Genomic DNA, 18,256 nt, shown 5'->3' on the forward strand with positions numbered 1-18,256 from the left:
TATATATATATATATATATATATATATATATATATATATATATGGTGGCAGAAACGTGTCCTTATCATAACCTACAGATGCCTTCAAGTAATTCATATGTATTATAAAGAAAATCGATTTTCTATGGCCTTCTTCTATACATAGGTGCATGATGCTTTCTATAAAAATACTAAGGAAGGTTAACCCAAAATGGAAGACATTTATTACCAAGAGAGCTAATTCTGACTGGAACTTGGTATGTGAGAAAGCTTGCCAGTAGCTTCTCGTGGGTCGGTGGTTTTTCCCGGGATTTTTTCCGGGTTCTTCCTCCACCATTGACACTGGCCGCCATGCATCGCCTACCGTGTGCTGAAAAATGGCGTTAAACTCCACAACAACAACAACAACAACAAAAAGAACAACTGACTGGAACTGAAACATGTCTCTAGATTACTAGCTGCTATACAATAATTAGGGATAACACGTTTAGTGATAAGAAGTTGCTAAAATGGCATACGTGCTGGCCACATAAATAAATAATTCATGTAGCACAGAGAAGATGTTACAAAGAATATATGTGTAGTTATCAGATGGTTTTTACGTTTAAAGTAGATTATACTGTTTCGATAGCATGTAGAAGACCGAGATATCTGTCGTTGAGTCACGCGGATTTGCAATCACAATGTACAATGTACAATGGCCTTTATATCTCGCAGGAGACATCTTCTTATTTTAATAACACGGAATCCCCCAACGCATCAATAATGAATTCAAAGCTAGCAATTATATTTTATCTTGTTAGGGTTTGCCAGTATTCGGTGTGTAGCAAGCAAGATAATATTGCAGTGAAAGACACAGCATCATAACCGATGATTCAATATAACATGTACAAGTTCTAAAGTTGGATTCGACTACAGACATAAAAACGGATTTATATACAAACGGACGGATGGGCAGAATGAAAGAGTATAGTTCAGAACTTACCAGGTGCTAGCGCAAAAATGAAACTGATCCTGGGCACATATATAAGAAGGAAAAGTTTCTGCATATTTCTGTTGTTTATGCCTGGAAGGAAAACGAATGTTTTTCATATTATTATTTTTGCACTGATTCTATTTAATTTGTCATGAGTTATTTTTTAAAGCTACGCATTTCGTCAAAAATATAATCATATTCATTCTAACTATTTAAGTGACTTGGAGAAATAAACACCAAGAAAGGGTCTGACGATGATATTCTTCATTTGTTCTTTCTTTGCTTTTTCTGCCAGAAATAAAATACATCACATCTGCAATAAAGTCCTGTAAAATTGTTTGCACATAGGCGATAATTCTAAAGACATTTCAAAGATAATTAATAATATTTTATACTGTCTTGGTACAAAAGCGTACATACCCCTTTAATATACGCGATGATTTAGGGTCTTAATAAGCACAAAACAACAGAAAATGTGCCTTTAATTAATCTTTTGCTTTGCATTTCTATTAAAAACACCGACTAACCCGTCATTAAATTACTTAACTTACCCGATTTCAAAGCCACGCCTTGCAATCGTTTGCATAGAACTATTACATGACCCTCATGGCGAAAATCTCACATGCAACTAGCGTGGTCTAGTTGAAAGAGGCTATGTAAAACAAACTTGACAACATATATTGCAATAAATTTGAAGTATGCGCATTTGGTTATAACGTCCCGTTCAAAGGAATTTTTAGATTTTTTGTGATTACTTGTATGATTATTAGAATTCGGTGCAATGGAAATATTCCTTAGGCCGAAATAATTAGCCAATTACTAGGTGCAAACGTCAAGGAGTGAAGTGCTAGTGAGTTTGCATGATGTCATGGATGACATTTAGTGATTCAGGTCAAAATCGCATTAAAGTCCCTGTTCAAATCTAGTGGTGTACATTGGCGGTATGACTGCAGTGGCAGTATTTAAGGTAGGAAACCGGTAAATTACACAATGGAATCAACAAGAAGGAACTTAGCAGATACCGTTTATGTCACCATGGTGGTAAATGTGATGCAGTTGTACTGGCGAAATGTGCCTGGAAACCATGGATTGACTGGCGTAAGGTGGCGTAGTTAAAATAGTTCCCTGTGTTAAGGGATACTTGTATAGTTTCTACGGCTTGAACTGCTGGCGGTACGGAAACCTAGCAAAGAGAAACAATGCAGATATGCGGTTAATATATATATATATATATATATATATATATATATATATATATATATATATATATATATATATATATATATATATATATATATATGGCAGGTTGTGAGATATGTGGTCTTGCATTGGTTAAAGTAAAAATGTATGTTTAGAACGGACACGTCTGACCTTCTAATTTATAACTGAAGTTGTATGGAAGTCTTTGGAAATTTGATGTAAACTTATGACGTCTAGCGGGAATCGCGCCAGGGTTGGACAACCGCTCGGTCAAGTAAAGACCCCGTCTTATTCATAGCTATCGGAAACGATTCTTTTAATTACGAATTCCACACAAAAATTAAAACTGCTATGTTCAGTGACGACTATTTTCTTGAAATAAATATCACTTTCTTCACGTTGTAAACCTACACTGAATTATGGTGATTGTTTTGGTTTCATTTCGACCTAAGATATGTAAAAGCGAAATATACTTAGCCGGATCTGGGTTCAAACCTAGGACCTCGTACACCTGTCAGAAACAATGAGCTCAGTCCACACGTTACGTATACATGTGGAGTAGAGCATTGTATGGTGGCTCACACATCGTCTACTTGTGACTGCTTGAAGCAGAAGCACGTGCTGTACAATTTATTTTTTCAACCCTCTGTGCCGTGTGCCGTGTATAGCATCTGACATACTGAAACATTAGCAATTTTTTTACGCATGCGCGACAAAATCTGTGTAATGAAAATCACAATAGCTGTTTTACACGTTATTACCGCTGTTCGTGTTGTGCGTGTATCCATGTCTATAATCTTTTTGCTCATGATTTTCGTGTAATAACAATATATTTCATTACTCTTAATTGGGGTAGACATACAATTATGTCCTACTTTCTTCACAGTTATCGAGAAATGTGCTACTTGTTTTATTTCGACATATGATTTGTTCGAATTTCCCGATGTTAGTAACGTTTTTGGTCATGAACAGTCAAATAAAGAAAGGAACTTCATTGGTCATTCATATCGGTACACGCGATCGATATTTATCATAGAGCAAAATAACTGACATTCTAAAGAGAGAGTTAAACTTCATTTTCAGTGTTAACGGTAATTACATGCATTAGCATTAGGATATTAATCTAAATAAAGCAAGGCCAGTCTTAATGTGGTTCACTCTGTGTTGACCACCTACCTTGACTTCTGCCAATGACTAATAGCCTCGTGCTTCCGATCAAGCGAACTGGTCGTGTGGTGAGGTTTTATATAGTAACCATGCGTCAAGATGTGTTACTAATGTGTGGCAACATATTTCAGAATAGATTAGCGAAAAGAGCGAGACCTATCTTGCCATATGTTCGCAATTAAGTAATTATTATGCAATTAACTATTTATTATATGAGCTACGTAACCAGCTTATGCGTAGTGATATACCTAATATCATAATTTAAAAGAATTTATGTCGCAAATTAAAGAAAATATTTACTTGAGACAATTAAAGTAATTGTTTATTAGAATCCTAGGCATGAGTACATTTTACGCAAAGGTAGATGTATTATATTTTAAAGCAGTTTCATTGTATATTTACGCTTATGTATTACCGGACGTAAACGAGGAAATCTCACCCGGATATGCAACGTGTAATTTTAAAGCTTTCTACTGGATAAAGTATTCATTTGATGTGTGTTAACCAGTCTTGTCACAAAGAAAAGTAATTTGGCCAAACAATTGTTTTTACTGTCTATCGAATTTAATTAGGAGTATGTACCCGCAGATGAGATTATATAAAAGTACGCATGCATGCCAATTTACCTATTATCAAACACTTAAGATAATACATAAACAAATGTTTGGTCTTTTTTTAATATGGGTTTCACATTGCATGCGTTATAATTTTTCGACAATCCAACCTTAGCCGATAAACTGAGCAGTGTTATTAGCTGGAAAACAACTGTACCCCTTGTTATTCTAGCTTTTCTTGAAACACAACTGCTATCAAAATTTTCAAATCAGCCTTACGTGTAAGGACCTTCATGCCTTTAACCAGCAACTCCAGCGCTCTTATGTTTAACTTGTAAACTTTTTCGCTGAAGTTTAGCACAAAATCGAGGGAAATGGCAGCTGAATACGAGGCGGACCTCTCGGTCAATTGTTCTGGTCAGCTTTGGTTTCATAACAGTTTCTTCCAGGTCACGTTAGGAGTATCTGTGCAGTTCAGGTATATGTTTTCGTTTAACTGTGCTATTCTGTACATGTTATGTATGTAATACTTGTATTTAGTTGCGTTTTATGCCACCTAATACCAAGAGTAGCCATGCTGTGCTAACATAACGTTTAGTTCGAAAGTTTAAAAATGATTTGCATACAAATTTAGAAAAATAAACCATTAAATGCAGATATATATATATATATATATATATATATATATATATATATATATATATATATATATATATATATATATATATATATATATATATATTAAATATGTTAATATGTTACAATTCGGATAAATGCATTCAAAATGAAAAGAACAAAGATTATGCTTATAAAATCCCTAAAATAAATTGTATAATAAAAACTGCGTACCATAAAAGTCCAGTATTTGCTAGGTTGGTACATCATTATATAGTTTCTCAATATAGATCAAGTCAAACTACTTCTGTCGCGCACGGAGGAAATCGACCCACGCGGCAAGAAGGTAGTTCACTGTCAGATGATCCTAGCAACGTCTGGTCAAGATTCACCCTTTAAGTGGTATGCACAGGTCATGTGTCTAGGCAACACACAGTACGGAATGCTTTTCCTCAGAATATATGATGCCATTATTGAGCTGTGAAAAGTCCTGCAAAAATTGTAATATTGTGTTACAAGACATTAAACATGAATTGTGACTTTATAACCTCGTAATGTGGAAAATCATAATTCAATGGATGTTCTTCACGGAAACTTTGAAGAGCAACTCATGAAATCAAACCTGTGCCAAATATATGCCCTTCTAAGGAAAAGGCCACACCGACTGACCGTAAGATATTCGTCAAAGCTTCAGGTTCCGAACTTGAGTGGCATTGTCTCAATTTCTTCGGGAGGTTATGAATTTCACCTTGTTGCTATAAATATAATTTCATGTCATATACCCAAAAGTCTTGGCGCGCGCCACCATATTGCTTTCGACAAACAGAACTACGTCTTGTATTGTGGGAACTGTTTTGGCATGCTTATATTTTAATGTGAACAAAATTTTAACCAGATTTAGTAGATAAAGCAAATAAAGACTTGATTCAGTGATATATTGCTTAAAAGAAGAATTGTTTATTGGTCGGTCTAATAAATAATTTTTACTGCATCTTTGATACTACTGTTCGTGGTAATACCATATAATTTGTAATATTTGTAAAACATAACACTTGGTTTTGGCTTGACTGTGAATTATATACACGCATTTAATATACTTAGAAAGCTACGATAGGACTATAATACGTTGAAGACGACCATCAGGTACCAGATTCACATTCACAGCTAACAATTCTACGTTACAACAATGTTGCTACAACGTTGCATACAGCTTGTTGCAATGTTGTAATATAGTGTTGTGGCAAAGTGATGTTGTGAACTTGCTGTAAGCAGCTACAAAGTTGTTGTTTAACGTGATAAAGGTACATTCATACACCATTCTGACAGCATTCAAGACCTATAATGACAAGTGAAGAACGAAAACAGCTGTGTTTCTAAAACACATATGCCCCACTGCTGGCAAGAAAGTCCAATACTTCAATTAATATTGCAATATTGTCAACATTACAATCCATCTGGGAGCAGTAGAGATATCATAATTTTACAAAAAGGCTGCCGTTGTCACTAGATAGGATGTCACCATTTTCGTTTGGGAGAAACTAAACTTCGCTATCATTTGGCCATGATAGCAGTAGGGATAAGATGCGAGGGCACGCTAGTGCACAAATCGCACAAACACACAAATGTGTGCCCTTGGAATGCAGTTATGCGTGATAATTCTCTCAAATTAATTCAAACTCGCACATAGAAAATTGCATACTGCACTGTTTAGAACTTTTTGATGTATTTCTTAAAATAAACTGATTTACAGTCTAAATAGAATACTAGTTAGATTACGTAATTAAGAAGAAACAAGTAGGTAGAGAAAGAAAACAATTCAATATATATATTATCATCAAGTTATTTTTATATTGATTTTCTGGATGTTAATAAGATTAAAAAGACGAATCAGCAGCCTCCACAGCAGAGTCAGTCTGTGTCATCTTCTGCTCATGAGCCTGTGATGTTTGACCCAAGTCATATATCATCTCAAAACTGCTTGCATATTATAAATTAAGTTAAATAGTAAAATGTATTCACTTTTCTTGTACTTCCTTTACTATCGTTAAGCAGGAATACGCTTTTGCATGTACTTTCAATTGAAGCAAGTGGATGGTGAAATCGATTTGCACAAAAGTGGCAAATGCATGTTACTTCTTTAGCAAATAGAGTTGGTAACAGATATTATTTATGTGTGTTGTGTTTATGACTCACAAAACCTCATGTAAATAATTATTCCTGAAAATATGCCCGTGTTGAATTGTTTACCACCAGCATCATAATAATATTAAAAACAATAATATAAAATTATATGGCTCATTCATGTCTGTAATTATCAAAATTTAATTACCTTTTAATGTTCATTTCCTATTTTGCATCTAATCATATCATCATGAATATATAAGTCTACAACATCAATTTCTTTGAAATTACGGTTTTAATTTAATTTATTTCATTTTATTAAGATAGGGTTTTCAAAATTATATTTTGGTAAAGAATGATAAGTCGTCAGTTCTAGAGCAAAGAGCGTGCGCATTTAAGCATAAAAAAAATAACTCGGAGGATTTTATTATGTACATGCATCTTCATCCTAATATTGTTCTTTACAATACTGCCTGCCCCGATCCTCAGTGTATAAATATAGTGTGTGTGTGTGTGTGTGTGTGTGTGTGTGTGTGTGTGTGACTTGGAATTTTAACGTAGCTTTAACAATTTTTCAGTCATATGGCTACGATGTCTGTAGTGTGGCAATTTATAGTGATGTCCTACACTGGGACAGCATGCCGCAGACATGTAGCATGATGTCCCACCCAATCACATTATCCTGACACCAGGCCGACCAGTCCTAACATCAACCTCTTAATGCTAAGTGCCAAGCGAGACCAGTGTTAGCAACATTTTTATAATTCTTTGGTATGACTCGGCCGGGGATCGAACCAACGACCTCCGAGGCGCAGTATATCAATATAATTTATTTAATAATAATCTGATAAAGGACAGAAATACGCCAAACATTTATGCTGTTTTAGGTATATGAACGTTTCTGCTGAACTATTAGAACAATCAAACATGAATTTCAGTATCACAATGATAATGTTACTTTCTGGGGCCCCGAGTGGCCGAGTGGTCTAAAGCGCTCACAGTTCCGGATCACTGCCATCTCACCTCTGGCTGCGTCGGTTCGAGTCCAATGCTCGGCTAACGTGGGTACGTGGGAAAGCCTGCCAGTAGCTTCTCGTGGGTCGGTGGTTCTTCCCTGGATTTGCCAGGGTTCTTCCTCCACCAGTTATACTGGCCGCCATGTATAGCCTATCTTGTGCTGAAAAATGGCGTTAAACCCTAGAACAACAACAAGAACAATAACGTTACTTTCTGCAACAAAAATTGCTAATTATATGTTAATTAATTAATGGTCTTACCTTGTAGGTTGAAAATAACAGATAATTCATCGTCTAGCCACACATATTTTTTTTACCAGTACAAAAAACGCTGCAAACTTCGGTTTGTAGATTCGTAATAAAAAGTTGAAAAGGCTGTTATCGTACATCAACTCAGTAATCACAAAAGCTTACAAAAATCTAACTTTCATTCAGTTATTTCTTTTGAAAATAAATATGAAATAAAACTACGAAAACGTGATTGCGTGATTGTTCCACCTCGTAGTATAAACCTAATCACAACATTGGTACAATAATGCAAAACAAAAACCTTTTATAAAAATAAAATAAATCAATGTACACACGTGCAATTTCTTTTATTAAATATATTTTATAGATCAGAGTATTGTATATTGTCTTAGCAACATTGCCAGAACGTTATTTCCTCACGTGACCCTCTCCTCCCAACCTTACAACAACGCCGTGAATGTGTTGTTGTGTTAGCTGGACATTGTTTTCAAATTCTGCTTCTTTTGGATTAGGACCAACGAACGATATTAAAACCTTAGAGGGAACACAACTGTTTGTCGCTGAAGACCTAATAACTCGAACCGGTGAATTCAAAGTCCAATTGAAAATGTAGAACTTTTTAACTATGAATGGCCATGTTTGTGGCAAGAAACACGGTGACAATAAACAATTCCAAATTAGGTCTAAATTTGACACCATTAAAGTCAGTGCTGTCACCCATATCAAACGATAGTGTGCATAAATTCAACCATATTGTACAAAATGTTGATGCTCATATATTGTATCAATAGTTTCCAACACATTCTGAACGCGACATTAAAATTGTTTTTATTTTCTAAGCCTCACGATCCCGTTTCCATATTTTTGTTAACTTTTGAAACTTCATCCTCAGACTCGCATCTACCTGCTGGTTTACCGGTCTCTGACACCTCGATATTTGATCTTCTTATTGCATTAGTAAGTATAGCTGTCACTGGAACTAGTCCAGGTTACATACCACGTGGTTGCATGATTATCTGTGAACAGTCATATATTAACGTATTGAAGTGGTACACAGTAAGATTTCAACTGCTATTTGTTTTATATCTATTTCGGGTTTCTTGTTTCTTTGCTAATTGCATATCACGAAGCTAACATTTGCTCAACAGCCAAGAGCAGATTAGATTTGGGATACTGCAGTGCCCTTCTGTCTAGACACTGATCATTGTAGTTCTCAATTAATCAACTCCATTGAGGAAGTAATTGGTTTCCATGTACAAGTTATTCGTAACCTTGCCACCCTTGTGGGGGTTACAGGTTTGATTGGCATTATCTGCATTGTCTGTCAGTAGATATCCCAAATCTAAGAACGACACTATCTAAGACATCAACAATACATAGTTTAATAGATTAGGTCACGCTAAGTTCCCCATGCTGGTCAGAGTTAGGTATCAAGCTGCGCGGTATCTGACATTAATTATCAAGAAATGGAGATCATAACCAATCATTCTTGGAACGCCGCATCGTAGCCAATCTCGGCTTTTGTGTATAAAATGTCATAGTGACCTGTATAGCTTTTCTCTTCATTATCACAGGTATAATTTTTTAACTTGCTATTCATGTTTTCTTATATACGTGTCTATTGAATTCAAATGTACTGCGTTCTAACGAAATACAGTCTTGATTCAGCACGTCATCCTGTGATATAAGACTAACGTTTTGAGAGAGGGTTTTAATATTGTGAAAATAGTGAAAATTTATAAAATAATGAATATTAATATTAAAAGATATTTGGAGCTGCCCCGGGACACTCTAAATGACCTGGAAGAAACATTTATATTACCGCAATCAAACATAGTATTAATAGATATTCCCCAGGTTTCAATGAAAATAGTTGAAATCACAGAGAACAACGTTTTACTGAAGTAGTTAGGATTATTTTCGATCTACATTTGCAAAACCAAAGTGTATGATTATAAAACAGCGGTTTTGAAGTTCTATATTAAGAAGCTATAAAACTTAAAGGTAAGATTAGTACTTTTTCATTATTAAAACAATATGATCACGAAAAGCATATACCGGCAATATTGTTAAAAACATGTAATAATATTTATAATAAATTTCACTGTAAATATCATCACTTGTGCGGGTTGATACAGATCGAATGGCACAGAAGGCTCCGTGCAGTGTAAATATTTATGACAAAACGGCTTTACCACCTCATATACTTAACAATTTGCACTCGAGCTCTGTACTAAAGCGAATACATAAGCAGCCAATGCAACCGTGACAGTAGTGATTGATTGATAACTTATGTTTAAATACTACCCACGAACGTAGTATTCTTAACAAATGTCAATCGTGCTTATACAATAATAGTTGTTGTAGGGTTTAACGCCATTTTTCAGCACACGATAGGCTATACAATGCGGCCAGTATTAATGGTGGAGGAAGAACCCGGGAAAACCCCGGAAAGAACCACCGACCCACGAGAAGCTACTGACAAGCTTTCTCACATACCCACATTGGCTAAATCCGAGACTCGAACCCACGCAGACAGTGGAGCAATCAGCTTAATTAATACTACATACTAACCTGCATAATTAGTCAGGACTTTTTACAGAATTGTTTTTTTTTACACACCACACTGCGATACATACAAACTGGATTTCCTACTGCTTGGTTGTTGGGACATCCTATGATTGCTGTAATTCAAGCAATTAAAGACCAAGCGATTGACATGTCCATAATATAGTTTGTATCATATAAAGCATCAGCCTTAATTGGACTGTTTTCCTAGTCGTACGCATACTAATATAAAATTATATTACGTGCTATATGATACACCTTTACAGAATATTACTTGTTGAAGGTTAGATAGTGCAAACTTAAATATTGCTTGCATGCGTACATTGGATGGAAGTTTCTTTCATAGTTTGGTGATAGGTATTACATTGAAAAACGACAGATTCCATCATATAGAACTGTGTTGTAGAGTAACTGTATCAGCCTTGGATGGACGTAGTAAGGGAAATATTAGTCAAATCATAAATCAAAACCCCAAATATGTGTTAATACTGCTGATCAATCGTTGGACCTGACATCTAATATCAATCCAATTGAGGAAAGTATTTTTCCGACTTAATTGTCAACAACATATCGGTATAGACTTTAAATACGTATATGTACTTTTCGCCTCTCTTGGGAAACCGTTGGTTGAAGGGTCCATTTGGCGATGTGTACATAATATTTCCGGATCAAATCCTATGTCAAACAACTTATAAACTCGCTTGGAATAACACTATCACAAGCACTGTGCCCACCTTGAATTTCGCGGCTATATGCTTATGTTATCAAACATGAGCAAGTTTCTCATCTTTATGCAGGTCTGGTCAGGACAGATTTTATTGCAGCAACATTGAACGTGTTGAGAAGTCGTGACATCAAACCTAGAAATCGTCCATCGGTATCAATATAGATTGTGAGTGTCGTGGACCGAGGCTAATTTATATGGTTAGCGAAATGTATCAGGCCATAGAAGGGTGCAGTTGGCCATATGCATCGGTTTAATTGGTATTTCGTCCTGAACAGAGACTGAAACCCACTCAGTATTACAAATAGGGATTATGTTATGTTATTACCCTTAGTAAAGTAACTATTCGGAACTTTATTACATTCATGATTATAAGATTATATCTTCTTTTTATTGTATTGCTGTTTTGTCTTACACTATGATATATATATATATATATATATATATATATATATATATATATATATATATATATATATATATATATATATATATATAGTCAGGGAGAGAGATAGAGAGATATGCTGATATATGCCTTGTCATAAACGCTTGCAATCAGTATATCACTCTGCATGCATACTGAATGTTTTGTCAGAAATGACAAGATAGCTCAACATCAATGATACACTAACATCTGGCAGTACATTACACTAGTCTGAAGCCCAGTGGTAACCATATAAAACTGCACTGCCGGACCGCTTTGCTAGACTGGAAGTGTGATATTAAACTATTGGTCGTTAAAGAGAGGTAACCCGCTAGAAAGTAGTTTCTTTATTTAAGCTGGTAACTTTTATGATACATGTATTTATGATCAATATGGACGCTGCAAAGTCAGTGCATTAATGCACATCTTAAACTTTCAATGTATAAGGCATTTTTTGATTTATAATAATTATCGCTTGTCCATCATGTTAATGACCAATTCAGTCGCTTTCTCGACTCTAATTTGTACGACAACAAACCTTACTAATTCAGCAAGTCCAACAAAATCTTAGTCGAAATCGAAAGAACTGGTAAATCTCTATCTGTGTCTGTCTTTCTGTATATCAGCCTCTCTGCTAATCTGCTACAGAAAACATGTAGACAAACCACCAATATTTTCGTCATTAAAAGCAAAAATATACATGTTCTACTGACAAAAGAAAATTGAAGAAACGCAGCATGAAACTCACGTAGTTTCACGTAATGCCAGTAAAAGCGTCACTTTAAATAACGAATTAAAATTACAAAGATAGTCCAAAATAATATTAAACGTAGTATTTTTTTATTCCAGCGAAAAATAGCAGCAATATGCAGAGACCTGTCATTCTTCTTCTCCTTGTTTCCATGGCCGGTCTAATGCTGTCACAACCACCTGGTAAGGTCTGCACTATACTCCCTCTCTTTGTCTGTCTTTCTGTTTGTATTCAGACTCGTCTCTCTATGTATAAGTCTAAGTCAGTTGTAGAAAATTTCATATAATCTGGTGAGTTAAGATGCCGTTGACCTTGAACGAAATGTCATCATTTGCACAATATACCACCTCCCAAGAAAACAAAGAACGATGAACTAGCGATGGAATGGTAATTCATGCTCTGGAGGTTAATACGTTTTCTTAAAGGTGAAAAACGTCTGCTGCGATAGATAATGGCCACTAAGCACGAATAATTATTCAAGGTCATTACATTTGTTGATGGGATCATATAACTATGTATGGGAACTGAATATAATATAATTGGAGATTTATATGTGAATGAACATAATGAGAAACGGATAAACACACACCTAATGACACACACCAATACTCGCTTTTGCAGACTGGCACGCATATTTACAATACAACACGTCATTCTTAAAAGTTAATGTGCACTGGGGTGTGGGTGTTATATGTGATGATATGGTTAATAGAGCTCGTACCTATAACCAGATGTTCAAAGGAATATTATGACATGATTCTAATCTTGGAATGTAACTTACGAACTGGAGATTCGGAATATCCAGGAAATTACGAAGTATGATTTTTTGTATGAATGTATGTAGAGAAATTAGAAAGTAACCTTGAAATTTTGATTTTATTTTTAAAATTTACTGGGCGGGAGAGAGAGCGAGAGAGGTGAACTTTCTTGCACTTAGTCCAAGCTTGTTTTTTAATTTCTATTTGCATCACTTTATAATCACACACACACACACACACACACACACACACACACACATATATATATATATATATATATATATATATATATATATATATATATATATATATATATATATATATATCCATGCTGACTTGTGATTTTCAAATGAAATTCACATAATTATATTCTCTAACTATTAGGAATAGACCCTATGATTAGAATAATCATTGTCGAAATTCAATCATAAAATTTCCCCGGCCGAGTCATACCAAATACATAAAAATAGTACTAACAGCTGCCTCGCTTGGCGCTCATCATTAAGAGGTTAATGTTAGGACTGGTCGGTCTGGTGTCAGGATAATGTGAATGGGTAGGACATCGTGATACATGTCTGCGGCATGATGCCCCAGTGCTAGACATCACTATAAACTGCCAAACTGAGGACATCGTAGCGATATGATTGGAAAATTGCTAAAGCTATGTTAAAAAATCAAAATAACACACACATTCAATCATTAGATTAATTTAAATCGAATATTTATTTAAACCTCCGCTAAACCGTACCGTAAAGAAGATGAGCAAAACAATACATTACAAATCTGCATTTTTATGTTGACATATTTATTTAATTCTTTAAAGCTTTTTTACATCTCAGCACTTTTTTTGATAATACGATAGGTTTTCATAGAAGTTATTGCAATACATTATATGATCCATTAAGAGAAGACCAATCTCATAAATGTTTATAAAACGCATAATATATTGGACCATTGAACATTACTGCAACTCGATCAGTTCTCCTTGACAACTGAGGTTTTGAAAACGAAATGCCAGCAGTACTGCCGGAATTTATACAAACAAAGAAACAGTAGAATCTAAACAGTTCTACTCTTATCCTATCAGTATTGTGATACGGAGGGAACCTTGATAGTTTGCAAGTAACCATCTAAAGTGTAATGTCTCTTGATGTGTGGCAGGATCCAGAGATCAATGTCAGTTGGATGCATAAATTTGTTTTCATCTGCAAAAAGACGTATATTGGGGTTGGGCATCTAAATAGTTGCAACGTTATGACCCGCGAAATATGTTTCTGGAGAGGAGGAGAGGGATTGGTAATCAATCACGTTTCTTAGATATATCAGACAAAGAAGTCGAGTTATTTTAAAACAACTTATATCTTTTCCAGTCTTGTAGGGTCTAGATCAAACTTCCAAAAATGTTGCTACATATGACTATCCTGATGCTAAGTGTTAACTGTTATGTGTTATCGATAATTGTGTCAGAGGTTAAATTCAATTACACGTGTACGACTTATGTACTTGTGTATGCCGTTCCTGCGCTTTTGTCATCTTTATCCTGTTACTTATCATTATTAGGTTATATAATTAGTCGATCTATTGACTGCACATCTCAGATAATTAGTAAATAATTCCCTCCAGGGCATCGCGATACAAACAAGTTTGCTAGATACAAAAGTAAAACTAAAGGATAAATATTCAAAACTCTTTTGCAATAAAATATATGAATAATTATATACGTATGAAGGAACATCATTGCAGAGTATCATATGGGATTACTGTTAAATGAGGTCGCAAGGTTAATGACGGCCTGATAGATGACTACTGAACATTTTACTCGGCTGTGTGACAGACTATTTCGTTTAGGGTAAGGGTTTTGATATGGTTAGGGTTGTGAAGGGGACTTATGTTGTAAAATGGAATACCTGGGTGTGGAAATAATAGCAGTGTAAAGCTTCATATTTGGTCTTCTCCATGATGTTCAATTTATAAAGGGTTCCACTCGAGCTCATAATGTTCAAATTCAATGCGGCCCCATACCAGCCCACCATGTTACATTTACCTTGGTTCCCAGTGTGCCACAAAATATAACATTTCCCGATAGTGCCCCGTATTGGCGTCTCATTGTTACATCATCATTAGGCCAAAAGGCATGGTCATAATCTAGTTTTCATAAGATGCGAGCATCCCATTGACTATTCCCTTAGTACCCAATATCTTCGGAGTAACAACAGATAGATAGATAGATAGACAGATAGAGAGATAGAGACAACTATATAGATGGATAGAGAGAGATAGAAATAGATAGATAAATATATATATAGACAGATAGATTCTAATGATATTATTAAGAAATGATGTTGATAGTAATAATGCGATAAAGACTAAATGTATAGAAAGGTAATGGCATGTGGGAAATACTATCTTATGTAAAACATTCGATCCAGATATGTGCAAACACTGTTAATGTTTTAACAACAATTCTGCTCCAGAATGTTTGGATCTCCCAAATCAAGAAGGTGCTGAAAATTGCTTGGGAGATATGTCATCGATGAACGTCTGGTACTACGACGAAAATGATGGAAGATGTATCCAACGATCTGGATGCTATAGAGTTGGAGGTGACAACGTGTTCCAGACTGAAACTGAATGCAACGACTTTTGTCAGATCCTTCCTCTCATTGCTCCTGGAGCACCTGTTTTGCCTGGTGATCCTGGTCCACAAGGTTCCAAAGGACCAGATGGTATTGCTGGTTTTCCTGGCATAAAGGGTGCACAAGGTGATCCCGGTGAAATTGGTGATATTGGTTTAACTGGTCCAATTAGTACAGTTGTCGGTTTTCAAGGTCCACGTGGAGAGCCAGGTGAAAATGGTGCCGTCGGTGCTAAAGGTATGCCTGGTAGAAATGGATTCGCTGGTGAAAGAGGTTTACCTGGTCGTCCTGGTGATCCTGGTGAGCCTGGTCCTAAAGGTTCTAAAGGTGAAAAAGGTCTGCCTGGTCTTCCTGGTCCTGTTGGTCCTCCCGGCCCTCCTGGTCCATCCGGTCCTCCATTTTCACCTCGTAGAGGTGATACATGAAGATAGACGTGAATACAGTACTCAATTCGTCTTGCAAGATCATCAATGTTAATCTAAATAGTTTTTATATTATACCGTATGCTCTTATTTGAGTACAGATTGATTAAACTAAGTAAATTCTACTTGGCCTTACTTTAGTTACGGGTAACAAACAATTAAAATATAGTGTACTTTAAGGCTTGTCTGTGATTGTATGCTTACATGTACAAAATAACAGTATGTATTCAAGCTTATCTAATTGTCGTGACGTCAAGACGACCTGTAAAATGAGTTGAAGTTTGAATTAATATATACAAGTAAATAAAGTGTTCCTGTATTTTCTCGTTTCTTTTTCATCAATCCACTTCCCTGTCTATTCATTAACATTTTCCATATTCTGTTCCATCTATCCAAAGACCTCGGGTGATAGATACAAAAACTAAAATCATTATGCACATTGACGTAGTATTCAAATTATTATTTAAGGTTTCAAGTCTCTCATTGGAACTGCGTGGTAGTACAAGCCATGCAAGTTCTTATATTACGATTGAGAAATGTGATGACAAGAGATATCATTGTCTTTCCGCTCTATTTCCGATGACGGTTGCGACACATTTCTTATGTTACATGTTTAGGCTCGAATAAACAGTAACACAAGAAACAGTGAAATCAACAAGCTTTGAAAAAATATAATAATTTGTTTCGCTGGAAAAATTCTGTAAAAATGAAAAAAAAAATATGAACTTACAGTTTTATAGAATCAAATACAAAAATAATCAAAGAATAATCTACAAATAAAATTTTATTTGTCCTCATATTCATGAGAAGTTGAAATATACTTAGCGATCCTTTCACCCCAAACGACATTACTTTATATTGGTAAAGTCCATCTAGAGTTACGAATGCCGAAATTTGCTTTGCTCTTTCCGTTGGTGGAATTTGCCAAAATCCTTTTAGAAGTTTTAATATTCCTCAAAAGAATTGCCTCTGGAAATCTTGTTGACGCACACATCATGGTCAACATGTATTGGTTACCTGACTTGTTCTTAGGTAAGGGACCAACACAATTTACCATAATTCATCTAAATTGCAGGAATATGTTGTAAATGAGCCTTGTGAATTTTCTGATTTGGTTTTCCTACCATTTGACAGGTAAGACAGGATCTTCTGTATATACTAATATCACTTTTGAATTTTGACCAATATAAGTGACTTAAGATCTTGTGATAAGTTTTGTTGATCCCTAAATGACCAGCCACTGGAGTTTAATGGGCCAGACTAAATATTGTTGTGTCTAAGGTTTTGGATAGTTCACTGACCATTCGTCATCAATAGGTACCTCGGGAGGTCTCCGTTTTCCCATAAAAATTCCATTTTAATGAAATAACAGACCGGAATTTCAGTGGCTTCAGTTTCCCTAATGACAGTTTGAAACAAACAGAAGATGTGAGGATATTTTTCCTTTACAAGGACAAGTGATTGTCGTTTATCACCCTGATTAGAATATTGAGAATATCATTAAAAGAGGATCACTGTACTCAATACCTTCTGATTGATCCAAGCAAGGAGTGAAATTGACTCATCAAAAGCCTGACCAATACATGTGTCAGCTAAATGAATATTTTCCTTATCTACATCTTTCTCAAGAACTTTCTTTGTCATAACTCTGGTAACTTCACAAATAGGAAATAAATCAGGGAATTCTTTTTTAATTTTATCGACTTTCAGATCCAAGCAAATCTGGTCAGAAAAAAGTGGATTAACCACAACCTTGTCACCAGCTAGGTCGTTGCCTAGTAATCAAGTCCCATCATGACCTCGACAACAACCATTCATTTTAAACTAAAACTAGATCATATCTACGTGGTTGCAACTATTTTCGAATCAAGGTCAGGATCTACATCAAAACCTGTTTTTTATTTTGCAAAACAAACAGTCATGGGCAAGATATTTTCTGGAAACGTATCATCTCTAGAGAATAAATTTACATTACATTAGCATGTAATGAAAAATAAAATAAATTAACACTGACAAATAATTCAACTGAAATAAATATATATTAAGTCAGATATAATTGAATCAAATATACATAACACATTAAACTGTTTAACAAAT

At 35.2% G+C, this 18,256-nt stretch overlaps 2 protein-coding genes across 2 annotated transcripts in view; one reads left to right on the plus strand and one right to left on the minus strand.

Moving 5' to 3' along the window:
- Positions 1 to 15,208, minus strand: part of LOC149800151 (uncharacterized) — a 57,819-nt gene extending 42,611 nt beyond the window's left edge. The window contains exon 1 of the mRNA XM_089958355.1: positions 15,124 to 15,208. Coding sequence (XP_089814481.1) covers positions 15,124 to 15,208 — 85 coding nt within the window. The remainder of the gene's footprint in view (positions 1 to 15,123) is intronic.
- A 374-nt stretch (positions 15,209 to 15,582) lies between these two features.
- Positions 15,583 to 16,437, plus strand: LOC149800152 (uncharacterized). Its single transcript, XM_089957199.1, has one exon. It carries the CDS (start codon positions 15,626 to 15,628, stop codon positions 16,160 to 16,162), a length of 537 nt encoding a protein of 178 aa, XP_089813325.1. The 5' UTR covers positions 15,583 to 15,625; the 3' UTR covers positions 16,163 to 16,437.
- Positions 16,438 to 18,256: the final 1,819 nt, after the last annotated feature.

This window comes from Sinohyriopsis cumingii, chromosome 5 (genome assembly GCF_028554795.1).
Source record: "Sinohyriopsis cumingii isolate HCF-2022 chromosome 5, ASM2855479v2, whole genome shotgun sequence".
Lineage (NCBI taxonomy): Eukaryota > Metazoa > Mollusca > Bivalvia > Unionida > Unionidae > Sinohyriopsis > Sinohyriopsis cumingii.